The sequence below is a fragment of the Emydura macquarii genome, unplaced genomic scaffold, assembly GCF_026122565.2.
Source record: "Emydura macquarii macquarii isolate MOO-44397 ecotype Brisbane River unplaced genomic scaffold, CSIRO-AGI_Emac_v2 contig_1859, whole genome shotgun sequence".
NCBI lineage: Eukaryota > Metazoa > Chordata > Testudines > Chelidae > Emydura > Emydura macquarii.
This window is the reverse complement of record NW_027131996.1, coordinates 143,153-161,431: the sequence shown is the minus strand read 5'-3', so window position 1 is coordinate 161,431 and position 18,279 is coordinate 143,153. Positions and strand designations below refer to the sequence as shown.

The following is an 18,279-nucleotide window of genomic DNA, read 5'->3' as shown; positions in this document are numbered from 1 at the left end:
GCGGCAGACTTGCAAGGCTAGCCTGGGGACCTGCCGGGCGTAGGGGGGGAAGCCCCAGACAGGAGCCCTGCAGAAGCCAGGTAGGGCAGGGGGGATCCCTGCTGCCTGTGGAAAAGCCTGGGAGGGGACAGGAGCTTGAGTGGAAGATGGGTGGGCAGGGGAAAAAGCCCTGCCATCTGGGGAAGCTCCATGTGGAGGTGGGGGGGAGAAACTGGACTGGACCCCCTGGTGGGCAGGAGGAACTAAGCCCCAGAGACCCATGGCAAAAGGCAGGCAGGGGGGAGGGGAAGAGCCCTGGCCCTGACTTTTTTTTTGTTGGGTTGATCTGGTGGCCAGGTGGGAAAAATGGTTGACCTGGTGGCTGGCAGCCTGCACACTAACCAGTAGACACCACGCCCCTCCTGGAGCCCCCCAAGAACCCAGGTGTCTCACATTTTTCTGGATAGGAAGTCTTCATTTCAGGCCCAATGAGAGACTATCATGGCCTCTCATGACACTACTAAAGTTCTCTTTGAAAGGGGTCATGCAGCTTTTCTGGGAATGCATCAGCAGTGATAAAATTTTGGTGCAGCTGCTCTGTAGGAGATGCAATAATAAAATATAATAATAAAATAACAATAACAACTCTGACCTTTCTCATAAAAGTAGGGGTTAGCCCCCATGTCCCAGCCAAACTTTCCCCACCCTTCACTTTTAGGTGAATTAGTGTGTTGGCTGGTGTCTTCCATCCCAGAAGTGGCTGCATTTCAGAGTTATTGCCCTTTTCATCTAGAAAGGACTGTGTACACTTTGAATATTGTATGGTAAAGCGTACTTAGGTGAGTAAAGAGTACTTAGGTTAGTTATCAGCCATATTTGGCAGTGACAACAAGTCATTCTGCTGTTGCTGCGAATGATTTTTGGGTAATGGGATAGTTTGTCAACCATGAACCTATTCACCTGGCTGACAGGCCGATAGGCCAGCCATAAAATGCATAGGGTAGGAAGGAATCTCTTTCTCTCTGATTTATAAAATGTTCTTACCCAACCAGTTCTTTGGAGCTGGGCAATGTCTGCTTGCAAGTCTGGAAAGCACCTAGCACACTGTGGCCTCTGTCTAAATAACACTCGGGATGTACATATGAAGATTAAAACATATGCTGCTCATTATCTGCTACTTTCTGCAAAATGCTGCTAACCCTCCCCTCCGTCTCATTGATAGATGAGCCTTATATGCTTCCTGAAGGTCAGTGGAGCAATTCTCCCTAATCAGAGGCAACCTAGCTGTGTGTGTGTTTTTAACCAAAGTCCAGTTCTGAGCCAAAACTTTCACTGCGTCTGTGGGATCAGTTTAGGACCATTTCCTAGTGACTTAGTAGGGGAGCTATCCTGTGGGAGACAGCAGTGAGACTTAAAAATACTTCTCTGTTCTGAAGATCTACGTACAGTAATCTTGAGGGGAGCAGGCTGCAGAGCAGGGGCGTGTGGTTCTGCGCATCGTCACAGGAGACTTTGGTGGGTTTTGTTGCTATCCTGGCCTTGGTTAACAGCTGTTTGAATGTGAGTATTACATTGTTCTCTGAATCATATGAAGAGGAATTATTTTCCTGAAAATTGAACTATATCATAGAAGATTAGGGTTGGTAGGGACCTCAGGAGGTCATCTAGGCCAACCCCCTGCTCCAAGCAGGACCTACCCTGACTAAATCATCCCAGCCAGGGTTTTGTCAAGCCAGGCCTTAGAAACCTCTAAGGTTTTATATATAGCTGACCTCTCCTGCCCTTCAGTACTGGTAGTATAGTAGTGCTATTTTATGGTTCTTAGGTGGCGCATGGGGAGAACCTTGTTCTGCCTTTGTTAGGGAAACCATGCCAGAAACTTCTAGAAGCAACTGCAGCTGTTCAAATGCAGCTGTTGCTAGCAAATCTTCATCCATAGTGTGGTATGGCCTACATCAACTTGTATCCATGGCTCTTGGACATTTTAAGCTTCTTAGAAAGTGAAGATTAGATTAGCAGAGGCTCATACCAAATGGGCTATCGGGTTGTAAACATCCAGTAATGGACACGGTGATGAGTGAACTGATGATGAAAGTTGAACTATCACTTGGGCCTGTCTTACCAGGCCCCCTGCTGGTGTTTGGGGATTAAAGTGTTGCAGCATAGTGCCCCACTCATGTTAAATATATCTTGGTTGTACCTGTGTAGCCAGGGCCAAACTGTTATAACCGTACTCATAGCGTGAGCAGTGGTCACCAAATCATGTTTTAAACCTGAATTGGGTGCTGCTGTGATTCTGTCTTACATTCAAATAAAATCCTACTGAACTGCAGCTAGTCTGGTCTAATGTAACATGCAGTCCACTGTGGTGGTAGAAGATACATGGGTGACGTATTCAGTTCTATATGGCAGCAGCCATAGCACTTCCGTATCTCCACTTTAGGAACCTTCAGTTCTAGAGCTCCCGTGCCCATCATGGACTTTACAGAACCGTTTAGCTGACTGTTTTGTCTATGGAACAGGCTGGCTTCTGATGCCACTTTATTACTGACCTAGGTGGGGCTCAGGCCCTGCAGAGCTGGGGACAATACCAGAACATGGATGGACCTAGTAACAGAGCCACCTCGACTGGCAAAAGGCTTGAGCAGATTGAAAGGGGGACTGAGGGACAATTAACAAGCCCTAGGGTACAGGGAGGAGAGGATGTGTCCAGTAGGCGTGAGAGCGACAGACGCAGGAGGTGGATTGCTGTCCAATCTCCCACACACAGAAATTGCACCACTGTAACGAAAGGTGCAATGCTAAACCAATGCAGCCAAACCAGCACAGCTGGCGTATGGATGCCCTGACATTGATCGAGCTTTACTTGCAAAGGGAGGCATGGTTATTTGGTTAGTGGCCTGTACTGTGCTAGTGCCTTGCTTGCTTTGCATTGCACTGTCACTAAAACATGAGGGCTTGGCTGAGTCTGCAGCCCGGCTCAGAGCCACACACACTGGCTCTTTCATTCCAGTGCGATTTGCCCCTCTCGCCTCTCCTAATAAACCTTGGGCCAGATCCTCAGCTGGTGTAAATGGATCTAGACCCTCCGAAACCAATGGCGCTGCGCTGATTTACACTGGCAGTGAAGGTTTGCAATGAATCTGCGTGACGACAGCTGCTTGAGAAATGACGAGCCAGTTTATTAATAAAAGTCACTTTTATTAGTATGTGAGGAATGGAATGGAACCGGCCCAACACCTGGAGCACCACACTGGGCCAGGGGGAAGGAGCTAGTCTGGGACAAGGGGGATTCTCCATAGGGAGAGGGAGTTGTTTCTCTTTCATCCACTCCATCCCCAGCTTGAAGCAGCTGGGGCTGCATCAGTGAGGAGGGGCTGATTGGGGCATCTCTACCCGGATTTGCTAGGCCAGGCAGAGCCAGGGGCTCATTGCTCAGCTCAAACTAGCCTGCTGCTAGCCCCTGACCCCAGGGATGGGCAGACAGATGCTTGGGAGTCAAATGCCACTGACAGTCATGGGAATCAGCAAATGTCCCAGCCGCTCCGCCTCCTGCTCCCAGTGATTGTGGTAAACCCTTTAACACAGGTAGGAGACAGGATCATTTTGAGATTTGTGGCCAAAAGTATCTGGCAGGTCAAACAAATACTGTTGCCATGCTGCTGTGCTACTCCAGGGCTGCTCTCAAATCGTCAGATAAAAGTTGGTCTCTTGAGGGTAAAATGTGTAAATTTGGAACTAATCTGAGCTGGATCCAGGAGTCTTCCTTCCCCTTCCCTCCATAGCCACACATGAGTTAGCATCTCTCATGCTGTGTACTCCTGCCTCTGACTGCCTTCTGATCCCAGCCTCCATCACCAATTGTTACATGTCAAACAAGCCCCTCTGTGCTTCCCCTGCATGCTGCCCTTCAGGCGTGAGAGAAACTGCCTGGAAACTTCCACAACTCACCTCATTATCCTCCTTCAAACCCTCCTTTGCAATGATGTCGACAGGAACAGTCAACATGGATTCACCAAGGGAAAGTCATGCCTGACCAACCTGATTGCTTTCTATGAAGAGATGACTGGCTCTGTGGATATGGGGAAAGTGGTGGATGTGATATACCTTGACTTAGGCAAAGCTTTTGATACGGTCTCTCACAGTATTCTTATCAGCAAGTTAAAAAAGTATGGGTTGGATGAATGGACTATAAAATGGATAGAGAACTGGCTAGAGCATAGGGCTCAATGAGTAGTGATCAGTGGCTCCATGTCTAGCTGGCAGCCGGTCACAAGCGGAGTGCCCCAGGAATCGGTCCTGGGGCCGGTTTTGTTCAACATCTTCATTAATGATCTGGAGGATGAGGTCGATTGCACCCTCAGCAAGTTTGCAGACGACACTAATCTGGGGGGAGTGGCAGATACCCTGGAAGGTAGAGACAGGATACAGAAGGACCTAAACAAACTGGAGGATTGGGCCAAACGAAATCCAATGAGGTTCAACAAAGAAAAGTGCAGAGTCCTGCACTTTGGACGGAAGAATCCCATACACAGGTACAGACGGGACCGACGAGCTAGGCAGCAGTTCTGCAGAGTCCTGCACTTTGGACGGAAGAATCCCATACACAGGTACAGACGGGACCGACGAGCTAGGCAGCAGTTCTGCAGTCCAGTGGAGGGCAACAAAAATGATTAGGGGACTGGAGCACAAGACTTATGAGGAGAGGCTGAGGGAACTAGGCTTGTTTAGTCTGCAGAAAAGAAGAATGAGGGAGGATTTGATAGCAGCCTTTAACTACCTGAAAGGGGGTTCCAGGGAGGATGGAGCTAGGCTGTTCTCAGTGGTGGCAGACAACAGAACAAGGAGCAACGGTCTCAAATTGCAGTGGGGGAGATCTAGATTGGACATTAGGAAAAGGTTTTTCACTAGGAGGGTGGTGAAGCACTGGAATGGGTTATCTAGGGAGGTGGTGGAATCTCCATCTTTAGGGGTTTTTAAGCTGCGGCTTGACAAAACCCTCGCTGGGATTATTTAGCTGAGGTTAGTCCTGCTTTGAGCAGGGGGTTGGACTAGATGACCTCCTGAGGTCCCTTCCAACTCTATGATTCTAACGCTTGACAACAGCTAGACTGTTGGTGCGCTGAGACCCCTCCTGTCATGCTGACCAATACCATCTCACTGGTCCCTCGTACTCCCCGTTGGTCTGTCTGTGTCCATCTGTTGTCTCTGGGACATGGGCCATCTCTTTATTCTGCCGTGTGCAGAGCTGAGCATAGACAGTGTACAGTGCCTGGCCATCCCCAGGGCCCCTAGCTGCTAAGATCATATTGACCACGCACAATGCGAATAGCCCATCACGGGGCATCCCGGATATGCAGCCGGTGGTGCCGGATGCGGGAGGAGCTGTCACTGAAGCCCTTCCCACAGTCAGGGCAGGCGTAGGGGCGCTCCCCCGTGTGGGAGCGCTGGTGGGTGGCCAGGTCTGTGCCCTGGCTGAAGCTTTTCCCACAGTCCTGGCAGGTGTAGGGCCGCTCCCCGGTGTGGACGCGCCGGTGGCGGACCAGCTGGGAACTGACGCTGAAGCCCTTGCCACAGTCAGGGCAGGTGTAGGGCTTCTCACCAGTGTGGGTGCGCTGGTGCTTGATGAGGTAGGAGCCATCGCTGAAGCAGCGCCCACAGTCCCGGCAGGCATAGGGGCGCTCCCCAGTATGCGTGCGTCGGTGCTGTCGCAGGTGTGAACTGCGGCCAAAGATCTTCCCACAGTCAGCGCAGGCGTAGGGGCGCTCGCCCGTGTGCACCCGCTGGTGCTGCACCAGATCCGAGCTCTGGCTGAACATCCTCCTGCAGTCAGGGCAGGCGAAGGGGCGCTCGCCCGGCAAGCTGGGCCCATGGCAGGGCCCCTCCTGCACATGGCAGCGCCGGTGCCGGGTCAAGTGGGAGCTGCGACCAAAGCTGCGCTGGCAGTCGGGGCACTGGTAGGGCCGCTCGCCCGTGTGAGTGCGCTGGTGCCGGAGCAGGGCCGAGCTGACAGCAAAGCTCTTGCCGCAGGCGGCGCAGGCGTACGGACGCTCCCCTGTGTGTACCCGTTGGTGCTGCACCAGATACGAACTCCGGCTGAACCTCTTCCCACACTCACCACACATGCTCTGGCTATCGCCTGTGGGTGGCATCCCACCACCCACGCTGTCCTTGAGAGCTCCCCCGTGGTGGGTGGATTTACCCCAACTGTCCTCTGGCTGGTTTCCCTGCTGACTCTCACAGGCTTCTTCCTGCCCAGGACTCTGGGAAACATTCCTCTCAGAACGTCCCAACACTGCTGCATGTGATTCCACTTGCTCGGGACCTTCCTGCTGAGGATTCTCCTCATTCTCCCTCACCATCCAATCGCCTGCTGGGACAGAGAGAGGATCCAGACAGGAGTCACACCCTGTGCCAGGGGGAAGGGAACCTCACATGGGGAATGGGAAAGGATGGAACTAACCCAAATAACTGCCGAGAAGACTGAAACATCAGGAGCTAAATCCCCCAAACCCTTCCCCAGAGCAGAGAAAGGAGGGGACCAATTCTTCCTCTACATCCATCCAAGCAATTAGGAGGAAGGAGGCTAGTGGGGAGCGTGCTACTGCCAAGCATCAGTTAGGATGGGTGGGAAGCTATGAGTGGTGTCTGCCATGAGGATATGGCACGTGGTGGTGACAGTCCTGATCTGACTGAGATTAGGAAGAACAAGGGGAGCTCACAGGGCCTTGGTGGGAATCCCAGGTGTTTTCCTTCACTTGCTGACAGTTTCCGAATCAGTTTAGCCCATTCCTCACCTGTGTGGGTGCTCCTTGGGATCTCCCTTTCCTCAGAGCCCTGGAGACTAGGGACCCGGGGCTCCTCCCCTCCTTTTGTCGGTGAGATCACATTGGATTCGGGAAACAGAAATCCTGCCCAGGGGGAAGCAAATAAATGAGACCTGAATTGGTTACATATTTCTCTTACAGTTATTTAAACAAAGTAAACTCCTGAATTTAAACACAGCCCTTTTCTGTGCTGGGGGCAGGTGTCACCCTAGCAAAGATAGGAGAGACCAAATCGTTCCTTCACCCCAACCTTTGTAAGTGCAGGGAACAGAAGACACAGTGCATTACAGAAAACTGGACCCAGAAGACAGTAGTTACTGTGAAAGATTGAGACAAGGACTCAATGTTACAAAAAGGGAAGGAGACAACAGCTATATTTGTCACTCCTACAGCACCTTCAACCAAGGGTCTGAAAGTGCTTTCAAAATATCCTTGGGGGTGCAGCGTGTTATAAAGATGGTAGATCAGGTGCTGCTGAACTGTTTAGTTTGTTCACAAAATAAGAAGTTTTTGTTGGCTGATCCAGAAGTTCTAACCTGTCCAACAACACCAGAGCAAAGGGATGGTCAATGCAACCAAAAGGTGGCAAATTCAAAACTAATCAAAGAAAACCCGTTCTCCACACAGGGCAGGTTTAGCTTGTGGGTCTTGCTGGCTATGTCTGCACTGCAATGACACACTGGTGGCTAGCCCCTATCAGCTGCCATGAGCTCACAGGGCTCAGGCTGCAGGGCTGTAAAATTTCAAAGTAGATGTTCAGGCTGGGTGGGACGGGAGCCTAAGATCCTGCAAGGGGGGAGGAGGGGCCTCCAGCCTGAGCCAGTGTCTACACTGCAATTTTAGAGACCCACAACCTGAGCTCCATGAGCCCAAGTCAGATGACCCAGGCCAGCCAGGGGTGTTTTATTGCAGTGTAGACACAGCCACTGAGGCCAGGATTCCAAAAAGCGGGATCCTGAGAGGGGATCCCAGCTGCTGGAGAGCAGGCACAGGGATATGGTCAGTGCATGCATGTGACTGCTCCCAGTGAGGGAAGCCCTGGGCCATTAACAACCATGCCCAGAAGGAGTGGAAGGCTGCCATGTCCAGTCAGGAGTGATTTGCATCCCCTCACTCTGGATGCAAATGAGTGCACAAAGGAATTGGGCCCTCAGCATGTCTGACAAAGAAGGTTGGAGGAGAATACACCAGAGGAAGACAAAGGAGATATTTGGGCACTTTTACCCTCACAACACAGTATCATCCATCACTTTGTCTAACTGCTCTAGCTCTCATTCTCTTGCCCCTTCAAACCCACACCCACACTCCTGCCCTGGTGTTTGTCCTCATCCCTGAGGTGCCTTCTCCTGGGGGCAAAGACACTGCCTTTTATTTGCCTGTAAAGGTTCCATCTAGCCATCAGCGACAATATCATGAAATAATGATTGTCCTTTTGCAGAGGGCAGAAGTGACACACACAGAGATTAAGTGAAAGCCTCAAGGCCTCACACCCAGTTAGTGTCAGAACCAGGAACAGAACAGAACCCAGGGGTGTAAAGGAGCTCAGACTAGATGACCTAATGGTTCCCTCTGCCTTTGAACTCTATGAATCTATGAAATACAGAAGTCTTGACTCCCAACCTCCTCTGCTCTGACCTCTAGACCTCATTCTCTCCCCAGAAACGAAATCATAGAAGATTAAGGTTGGAAGGGACCTCAGGAGGTCATCTAGTCCAACCCCCTGATCAAAGCGGGACCAACCCCAACTAAATCATCCCAGCCGGGACTTAGTCAAGTCAGGCCTTAAAAGCCTCTACGGATAGAGATTCCACCACCTCCCTAGGTAACCCATTCCAGTGCTTCACAGTCCTCCTAGTGAAAAAGTTTTTCCTAATACCCAACCGAGACCTTCCCCACTGCAAGTTGAGACCATTGCTCCTTGTTCTGTCATCTAGTACCACTGAAAACAGCCTAGCTCCATCCTCCCTGGAACCCCCTTCAGGTATTTAAAGGCTGCAATCAAATCCCCCCTCATTCTTCTCTTCTGCAGGCTAAACAAGCCTAATTCTCTCAGCCTCTCCTCATAAGTCACGTGCTCCAGCCCCCTAATTATTTTCGTTGCTCTCCGCTGGACTCTTTCCAATTTGTCCACATCTTTTCTGTAGTGGAGGGGGGGCCCAAAATTGGACACAGTACTCCAAAAGAGGCTTCACCAGTGCCAAATAGAGGGGAATAACCACGTTCCTTGATTTGCTGGCAATACTCCTACTAATACCAATGAATCATACTCCCCCCACCTAAGCCAGCAATAGAAAGCCAGAGTCCTCTTTCCCACACTCTTTCATTCTAACAACCACTTCACCTGTCTCTCATACCAAAGAACAGAATCCAAGAGTCCTGCCCCCCCCCCCCCCGGAGCGGTTTGAGGTTTTTTTTGACACAAGTCCATCCTTTGAGGGCAGGCGCACAAAAGCCATTTGCACATGCAAAATAAATGTGTGCGCAAAAAGGGGGACACACATTAAAAGGGCAGTTTGTATAGTTAATGTCTGATCAGGCATTTTCAGTGCATGGACAGGAATAAAAGCCATTACATAGCAAAACTACCAAGAAGCCCACTGACTCCATGTTCATCAAACAACACAAGCTCACCCATCCCCAAAGGCACCTCATCCTCTTTCCAAAATCTCTCCTCTCAGACAGGCCTGTGCTGATGAACAAGGCCTTCACTCCCCTGCCCAGCACAAACTGTTCTGCTGCAATTCTGCCTTCTGTATCTGAATCTTCTGCTTTCACTACATAAAATGAACAGGATAATAAATGAGAAGATTGTCCAGTAAAGCTGCAGGCACTGACATCAGCCCCAGTTTATTAATTAAATAATAATAACACTTTGCATTTCTATAGGGCCTTCCAAGCAAGGACCTTAGTGCATTGACTAATGTGAAGAATCAGTCATTATTATGATCTAATGACAGACTGAGTTTTGCTATACACATACTGACTAGCTCATTTATGGCTCATTAATGGACCCGCAGCCATGCATCGGATAGCAGAGCTCGTTTTCAACAACATTCCCATTATTCCCCAAATCCACCTCCTCTTAGATTAACTCCAGCCCAAGGCTGCCTTCAGCCAGTCAAATGACAGCGAGAAACACACACATACGAAGGCCCGTTCCTGTGGCGTTACAGACCCCGGAGCTGGATCGGCCCCTGCAGGCGCCCGTGCGTGGGGGCAGCAGCTCCGGGACCCGCAGACACCCGGGAGCAGAGATGGGGCGAGGAGGGGCCGTTTGCGCAGAGTCATTTTCCTGCCCGGCCCCGGCACTTTCCCCGGGTCTCTCCCCTCACCTGCAGCCTGCGGCTCGGGAGCTGGTGTCGGCAGAGCCCGGGGCTGCCCCAGGGGCTGGTGCCAACCAGCGGAGAAAGTCCCCCCGGGCTGGGCACAGAGGGGCGCTGGTGAAGGTCTGTAGCCGCGGCGGAGCAGCAGCTGATCAGCCCCGGCTCCCCGCTCACAAAAGCGGCAGCAGCGTCTGAGCTGGGAAGTAGGAAGCTGAGCAAAGAACAAGGAAGAGACAAAGGATCAGCTGGAGCCCTCTAGCGGCTCCGCATATGGCAAGGCCAGGTGCACTGCGCCTGCAGCAGCCCTTCCCCTCGCTCTCCTGTGAGACCCCTTCTGGGATGCTGCGTGTGCAGAGGCATCAACACGGCACAGTCTGGAGAAGACTGAGTTGTTGCTTAGATTCTCCTGACATGGGGCAGATGGGGCTGGTTTGTACAGGAAAATCACATAGGGTAGTAAAGAAGTGAACTCTTCTTGAGATAGTGGGAGACAGGCATTAGACACAAGTGCACAAGGCTGAAAAAAATTGAAAAACATTTTAAAAAATCTTGAAAGATTATTCATTCCACTGGCTTTCAAAATGGGTCAACTGCAATTTTTCTAAATTTTCCACAGGATTTCTAAATTAATTATTTTGGCTTTATTTGTTTATTTTTATTCAGTTTTGAAAAATCCTACCATGTGATGCAGTGACCAATCAAAATTTGCAAGGGGGGGGGGGAGAAACAGCTTCAAAAGTAGAAGCCCAATTCCCCCAAATGTTATGTAAACTAAAAATGGCTGAATAAAACAAAAAACAATTAAAAAAATTGGAGGGGGGGGGGGGAATTCATCAAAAATGTCAAGAAAATCAAAATGTTTTACTATAAATTTCTGATTTTGAATGGTGAGCAAATGTCACTGAAAAGAGTTTTTGAATGAAAATTTCAAACCTATCTAGATGCAAATCAATATTTCAAACCAGGGCAAATTTCTAGTGACCTGTCGATTCATGGATGTTAAGGCCAGAAGGCACCACTAGATCATCTAATTTGACTTTGTGTATAACACAGACCTGAGGATTTCACTCAGTGATTTCTGCATCCAGCCCAGTAACTTGGGGCTGAGTTAGAGAGGGTCTCTTAGGGAGACATCTAAGCTTAATTTAAATACATCAGCTGATGGAAAATCCAGCACATCCCCTGGATAGCTGTTTCAGTACTTAGTTCCCCTCCCCTCCCCTGCCGTATTTCTACTCTGAATTTGGAGAACTGTAGATAACTGACTGTAATGACAGCTGCTTCCCAACCCCTAGCTGTGAGAGGCTGGTTCACACCAAGAGATTGCTTCACCCCGAAGCAGCGGGTTTAGATCCCATATTTAAAAAGAATATTCTCCCTCCCCCCACTCCAGGCACTGACTCAAACTCACACACTCACTGCCAGTGCTTCCCCCTCAGCCATGCACCTTAGGATTCAGGTCCAGCAGCTTCCCCAGAAGCTATTGAGAGTCACGGCATCCTCCTCAGCCTGCTCCCTGAGGAGTGTGGAGGTGAGCAGGCAGGCAGGCAGGTGTCCGGATATTGGCTCTGTCTCATGCTTATGATGATGACTACTAAATATTTGTATTACCATAATACAGTCAACAGCTGAGATTGGGGCCCATTGTGCTGGGCACTGCACAGGTACATAGTGAGAGACAATTGCATTGGGCACAGTAGAGAAATGCTTCTGCTCCAAAGAGTTTATAGTGTGAGCAGAAAAGAGACGCAGTTTGGGAGGGGACACAGAGCAGAAGAGACGTGCCCAAGATCCCACAGCAGGTCAGTGGCAAAGCTAGGAGAAAAGCACAGGTGTCTTGACTCCCAGCCTGGTGCCCCAACCCCTGGATAATGCCACCTCACACTGCCTTTGTTCTGGTCCTTCCTCTATGGATAGTGCAACATGGAGCCAGCTGCTGATTTCTGCTACTCCAGAGGCTCTGCCCCTAGCAGCTCCATCTCCTGTGCTAGGTGGAGCGCTGTACCTGGGTTGCTAGCTCCTCGTGCTGGCTGATGTTTGCCCTGAGTTGGGAGATGGATCGGGCTGCCTCCTGCCAACAGCTGAAGGATGCTCTGATAGGGCTGCTGGTCCTTTGCTGGTGGCTAGCTCCGGCAACTCCTTCCCCCAGCTTGGGGGGTATAGTAAGAAGTGAGAGCTTAAGGCCTGCAACCTAACAGAACAGGCTAAGGCCTAAGTGGAAAAAGCTAAGTTAACAGGAATGTAAGTGGAAAAAACCAAGTCAACAGAAACCAGCCTGTGAACTTACGACCTGTCTGAAACTGGCACAGAGAAAATGCTGATACTGCAAGCATACATATTTCCAAAATGTTACTAATATCAAAACATCACTAAAAATACATAGCAGGTGCAGAAGGTACCAAGACATCCTGACACCAAAGAGATAACTGACTCCCTGAAATGACACTTTGATGGAAAGAAATGTCTAATAAGGTGATAAATAGAGTTGTTTTGCCCAAATTATCCAATTTACGGTAAAGGGTGGTATTAGACTACGTCAAGAGGGTGGCAACTACCTACATCAAAGGGGGACGAATGAAATTGACTGTAACAGTGTATAAAAGAAGGTGTCAGAAGCAACAACTTTGTCCGGTCTAGGGGACAACGGAAAGTCCCGCTGTTGGGCCGTGTCCATTGTAATGCCGCACTCATATGGGAAGTAGACCCATAGATACTCTGTAGGTTGCTTCTCATTGTGCCACAAGTGCAATAAAACCTGGCCCGAGTGCCTTTGTTGCTCAGCTAATCCGTGGTCGTGTCGATTCATTCAATCGTGAATGCCGTCTCAGTTATCTGCGCAGAGCTGGGACAGCACCTACACGGGGACACATGCTTGCGGCCTACACTGACAACTAACAACACCAACAACAGGGGGCTCTATGCAGTAACCGGTGCAGGACAGGCCGCAGCTTTGACTGCTATTCTCAGGCTGTTTCACAGGTTAGGGGAGTATCTCACTACTGCTCCCTGGCTAAGAGGCTCTAGCTAATCCTGCCTGTTGCTCATAGGCCCTGGCTCTGGCTAGGAGCCAGTAGAGATGTGGCTACAGCTACATCCTACATAGCACCACTTCACTATACATGATCACATTGCCCACTGCCACTCTAACCATATTCCATGAGCAGCCTGGCTCTAGGAGACACAGCCTTGCACAGTGTCTGCTCCTTTCAAGAGCTTCCTTGCCTTGGGGCCCTGAGATCTAGGACACATGGCTCTTCTCCTTGTTCCAGCCAAGAGATCACATCAGCTCTGGGAATAAGAAATCCTGTTCAGCGGAAAGAAAACATGTGAGATCAGGGGTGATTAGGTATTTGTGGAATATTAGTTACAAGAAGGTTACTTGATTTAAACTCTGCAGACTGTGTGGGCATGGAATCTGAATGGATGGAAGAATGGTAATAGAGACCCTTCAGCACAATCAGACATCTGGCTGTGAGTGCTCACCACTTCTGGAAATCAGGCCCTGCATGACCTAAGTTTGGGTACATGAAAGTTTGGCTTTAGAAACATCACTGTTGCATGAAGCACTACAGAGCCCAGGGGCCGGGCATCTTCCCTGAGGACAGCACAGGCCTCAGGGTTGTTTCTCTTTTTGTGCCCAAAGTTTGTAGTGTATTCTAGGAACTTCTTGCATAAGGGACTTGGTGTCTTAGGCAGAGCTGGATGATAAGATGCTTGCCCCTGTTGAAAAATGCAGAGAGATCAGAAGGCCTCAGGAGATGGCAGCATCTAGAATAGGGGGAAGCATGCAGGAAAGCCTGAGGGTGACCGGATTAGCACATTTGTCTCTGAATCTCCTACTGAATGAGGTGAAGAGTAGAGGGGAGAGTCTCTCTCACAGTGAGGGAGTAGGGATGAACCCTAAGTAGAAGCTGACCAAGGAGCTTCAGAGATACCCCCCACCCCAGATTCTAGTACCCCAGGGGACAGAAGGCCAGACCTAGTAAGGTCACAGTCTCATAATTCTCCTGCATGATGTGCCTGTAGAGAATCTGTGACAGTCTCTGAAGCAAACACTGGAAAAGAGCAGCTGCTTTGGGGCTGACATGGTCGGGATGACAGCATATTACCCCAGCAGCGCAGGGACCGGGCAGAGGCAGGAACTGGTTTTTCCTCTCTGCTCCTCACATTGTCCCAGATCAATCTGCCCTCGGGTGCTGCAGGAAACGGAGCTGGGCACGGTTGGGAGCCTGGAACTTCCCTCCCCGCTTATTACTCCCGCTGCCCCTTCCGCCTCTCTCCCTGTGTCCCTCCTTCCCCCTCTCCCGTCCCCTTCTCTCCAGCTGGGAGACTCGGTCCCTGGCCCGTTCCCGGGGCTGGATCAGCCCCTGCAGGCGCTAAGGGGTCAGAGCCTGGCCGTGTCCGTGCGTGAGGGCAGCAGCTCCGGGACCCGCAGACACCCGGGAGCAGAGATGGGGCGAACAGGGGCCGTTTGTGCAGAGTCACTTTCCTGCCCGGCCCCGGCACTTTCCCCGGGTCTCTCCCGTCACCTGCAGTCTGCGGCTCGGGAGCTGGTGTCGGCAGAGCCCGGGGCTGCCCCAGGGGCTGGTTCACACAGTGGCTGGGCACAGAGGGGCGCTAATAAAAGTCCCACAGACCCAGGGGAGCAGCAGCAGGTAGCAATGTGGGCTCCTGGCTAATAATGGAGGCAAAAGCATCTTGTATCAGGCTTATACATTGCTCACAGCTCCGAGCTACACAATCAGCTGCTCCAGTCCCTTCCTGTGTCTCTGAAAACTAACCCGGGCTGCAACACGCATGAGACCAGGGACAGAGTCTGGAGAAAGTGCGTCAGGCTGGAACTAGCTCCCTAGGGCAAGACAGCCCCAGGCTCTGCTGACATTAATGGTTCCTGAAACGGAGACTCCAGGTAACCGCAGTAGGTGATTCCTCGATTCCAGTTAAACAGAGCTCCCTGGGTCCCCTGGGGTGGGGTTGTTGGCTTTTGTCCCTGAGTCCCAAAGTCTGTCTCCCCAGGGGCCTGTACTCCCCACCAGCACCCCCTCAGCAATGCTGTTTTGTCCCACATGGTGCAGGGGCAGTGCTGGGCTCAGCTGAGTTTGAAACAGGGCCACCTCTCCTGGCCTCTGTTTTTTTGGGATTCTCTGGCTCTGAATGAGGAGGAATAAAGCAGAACCCAGATTCCCAAATGCCCTGAGCCCAGAATCTTTTATATGGGGAGAATGCAGGGAAGATGTAGGCTGACCAGATGTCCCTGATTTCTGGGGAAAGTCCCCGATTTAGGTATTCTGTCCCTGGCAATAACCTGTCTGTGGAAATGTCTCTGGTTGGCTTTGTCACCAAACTGTGATTTAAAAATGCAGCAAAATTGTAATAAATGAATGTGACACAAATAATAAAAGATAACCTCTGCACTACACTTCAGATTTTACTCGTATTGAAATCATAGATCTATGAATATGGTATAAATACTGTATATAATTAGCTTGCTCGATTATACCTGGTCTCTCTCTCGACATACTGCTGTAACTATGGTTACAAGGCTGTCACATGCTAAGGTCAGTTTGACTCCACATGTGGTGTCAATGATGATTGCCGAAGTGAATTTTCTTTCTTGTAACCAACTGCAAAAGAAACATCTGTCTTATGTATAATATGCCATTCTGTATTCATCATTTCCAGTGGAGGGAGGACATCGATAAAAGAACACAAAGGTACAAGTAAACACAAATCAGCCCTAACTGCCTATGCCGGTTCAAGTTCTGTAATTTCATTTTTTTGTAAAGTTGAGCCGACACAGAGTGAATATGATCTTACTACACAAGAGGGAATTTTTGCTTATCATAACATTCATCACAACCACAGTTTAAGAGCAATGGACTGTACCTCGAGTTTAAATAGAAAATTCTACAATCCCAAATTTAGTTGTGCGAGGACAAAGTGCGATGCAATTGTCACAAATGTATTCGCACTTTGGACAACTGATGAACTGAAACATGATCTGGACAATACTGGGTTTGTATAACTTTCAGTTGATGCATCAAGCCACAGACATGTAAAATTATTGCCTATCTTGGTTCGTTACTTCAAGGTATGTGATGGAAGCATGTCCGTGAAGACAAAGCTACTTGATTTTGTTGAACTAAAAGCTGAAACAGCTGATTAATTGCAGTGGAGATACTTGCTGTTATAGAAAAGTTTTGGCTGGAAAATAAGGTTGTCGCTTTCTCTGCCGATAATACAAACACAAACTTTGGTGGGCTACACAGACAAGGGAGAGAAAATGTGTACACTAAAGTCAGAGCAGCCTTACAACAGGCCTCAGATGTACCACTCATATCATTCACAACTGTGCCCAAACTGCATTGGATACAATCCCGTGGTTGTTGATTATATACTTAACAAGATTTTTGGATATTTTTACAATTTCACTGTTCGAGTTGAAAGACTGAGGAGTTTTTGTGAGTTTGCGGGGCAAGAATACCAAAACATCCTGGGGCACAGCAATATCAGGTGGCTCTCAATGTTACCTACTTTGGAAAGAATACTTCTATTAAATGAGCCGCTTAAGTCATTTTTTCTCTCAGAAGAAAAGTGTCCAGTTGTTCTTCAGAAGATATTTGAAGACTCTATGACTGAACTCTGGCTCACTTTCATTCAAGGTAATCTGTCACTTTTCTATGACACAATAAAATTGCTGGAGGGGGAAGATCGCTGTGCAGTGGACTCTGCTGACATCTTTAACTATCTGGAAAAGAAGCTGTCTGCAAGGTATAAGGAAGACTTTGTGCCAGTTTTAGTGAGAAAACTATTAAAGGAGCAAGAAAGGGCTGGGGTTTTGACATGCGAGTCATACTTTAATGTTTCTCTATCTTTTTTTGATGCATCAGTTAAATACATACATGCTTGGGAAAAACACAGATGACCTTAAAGACCTGCATTATCTGCTTTTGAAAAAAGTGCCTGCAAGGTCTGAGATTGAGAAGGCAGCCAAACTGCTGTAAATGAAATGCCCAAACATAACAATTGATCAAGATGCTCTGTTTGATGAAGTGACTTTTCTTAATTAATTTTTAAGAGGGAAACTAAGCGAATGGCATGTATCTGCTACGTTGGTTGTTCACAAATGGAACGCAGTCATGACACATTTCACAGAATCCAAGGTACCCCACGTTAACTTGAAAAAACTAGCTGAAGTGATGCTCTGTCTGCCAGGCAGCAATGCACCTGTTGAAAGAGTGTTCTCGCTGATGAATGACATGTGGATGGCAGAGAAATCGAGCTTCAATGTACAAAATGTGAAAGCCATTCTCGTTGTGAAAACTAACTTTATACTGTCCTGACCAGAATTCGTGGAAAAACTCACCAAGAACAACGATATTCTCAAGCAGATACATTCATCGGAGAAATATTCCAATTAATGCAAGCTTATCATTCTGTTGATAATACTGGTAAGTATTTTTTCTGTGTTTACAGATTGAATGTGAGAAATATGACATATTTAAGTTAGCTATAACATCTGTTTTTACATAACATTTATTTCTCAAAAGCGGTAATTACCCCCTATCCACTCCACCCCTAAAAATATTTCCCCGCATATCATTCCAAAAATCTGGCCAGCTCTGGGGTGAGACAAGACCTCTGGGAAAGTTTTGTTTGTTTTCTCTGGAGGTTTCTCTGTTTCAAGGAGAGAAGGATTCTGGCCAAGCGCTCCTGTGCTCTGCTTCTGCAGGGGTGAGAGTAGAGAAGGGGTTTCCTTAGCTCTTTTCATTAGAGGGTTCTGGTTATTGCTAATGTAATGTATTAGCCACTTACTGGGACTTAGTGGGTCTCTTTGGTTGGCCATCTCTTGAGGAAGCAGGACCCTGAAACGGACAGCTCCCAGGGCCAGTGGGGAGAGGCCAATGTGGCAGGTCATCCTGATTGACAGGGCAGACAGGCCAATGAGGGAGCCAGAAGGGCAGGGTGGGTCCCATCCTCTCTGTGACTGGAGCTGCTTGCCTGTGCCTGGGCAGAGAGCAGGGCCAAGCTAGGACAAAGCAGCCTGGGAGGAGGGAGAAGCCCAGGCCAGGGAGTTGAGCTGAGCTGAGCAGACCCACAGCAGCAGAACCAGAGGAATGGTCTAGAGAGCCAAGCTACGAAGAGTGGGG

The 18,279-nt window shown here is 49.3% G+C and overlaps 1 protein-coding gene across 1 annotated transcript; it reads right to left on the bottom strand.

Annotated features, from left to right (window-relative positions):
• Nucleotides 1-4,414: 4,414 nt before the first annotated feature.
• Nucleotides 4,415-18,047, bottom strand: LOC137159331 (zinc finger protein 436-like). The gene is made up of 2 exons (XM_067557491.1): nucleotides 17,945-18,047; nucleotides 4,415-6,349 (listed from the first exon to the last, which is right to left on the bottom strand). Exons 1-2 carry the CDS (start codon nucleotides 18,045-18,047, stop codon nucleotides 5,316-5,318), a joined length of 1,137 nt encoding a protein of 378 aa, XP_067413592.1. The 3' UTR covers nucleotides 4,415-5,315.
• Nucleotides 18,048-18,279: the final 232 nt, after the last annotated feature.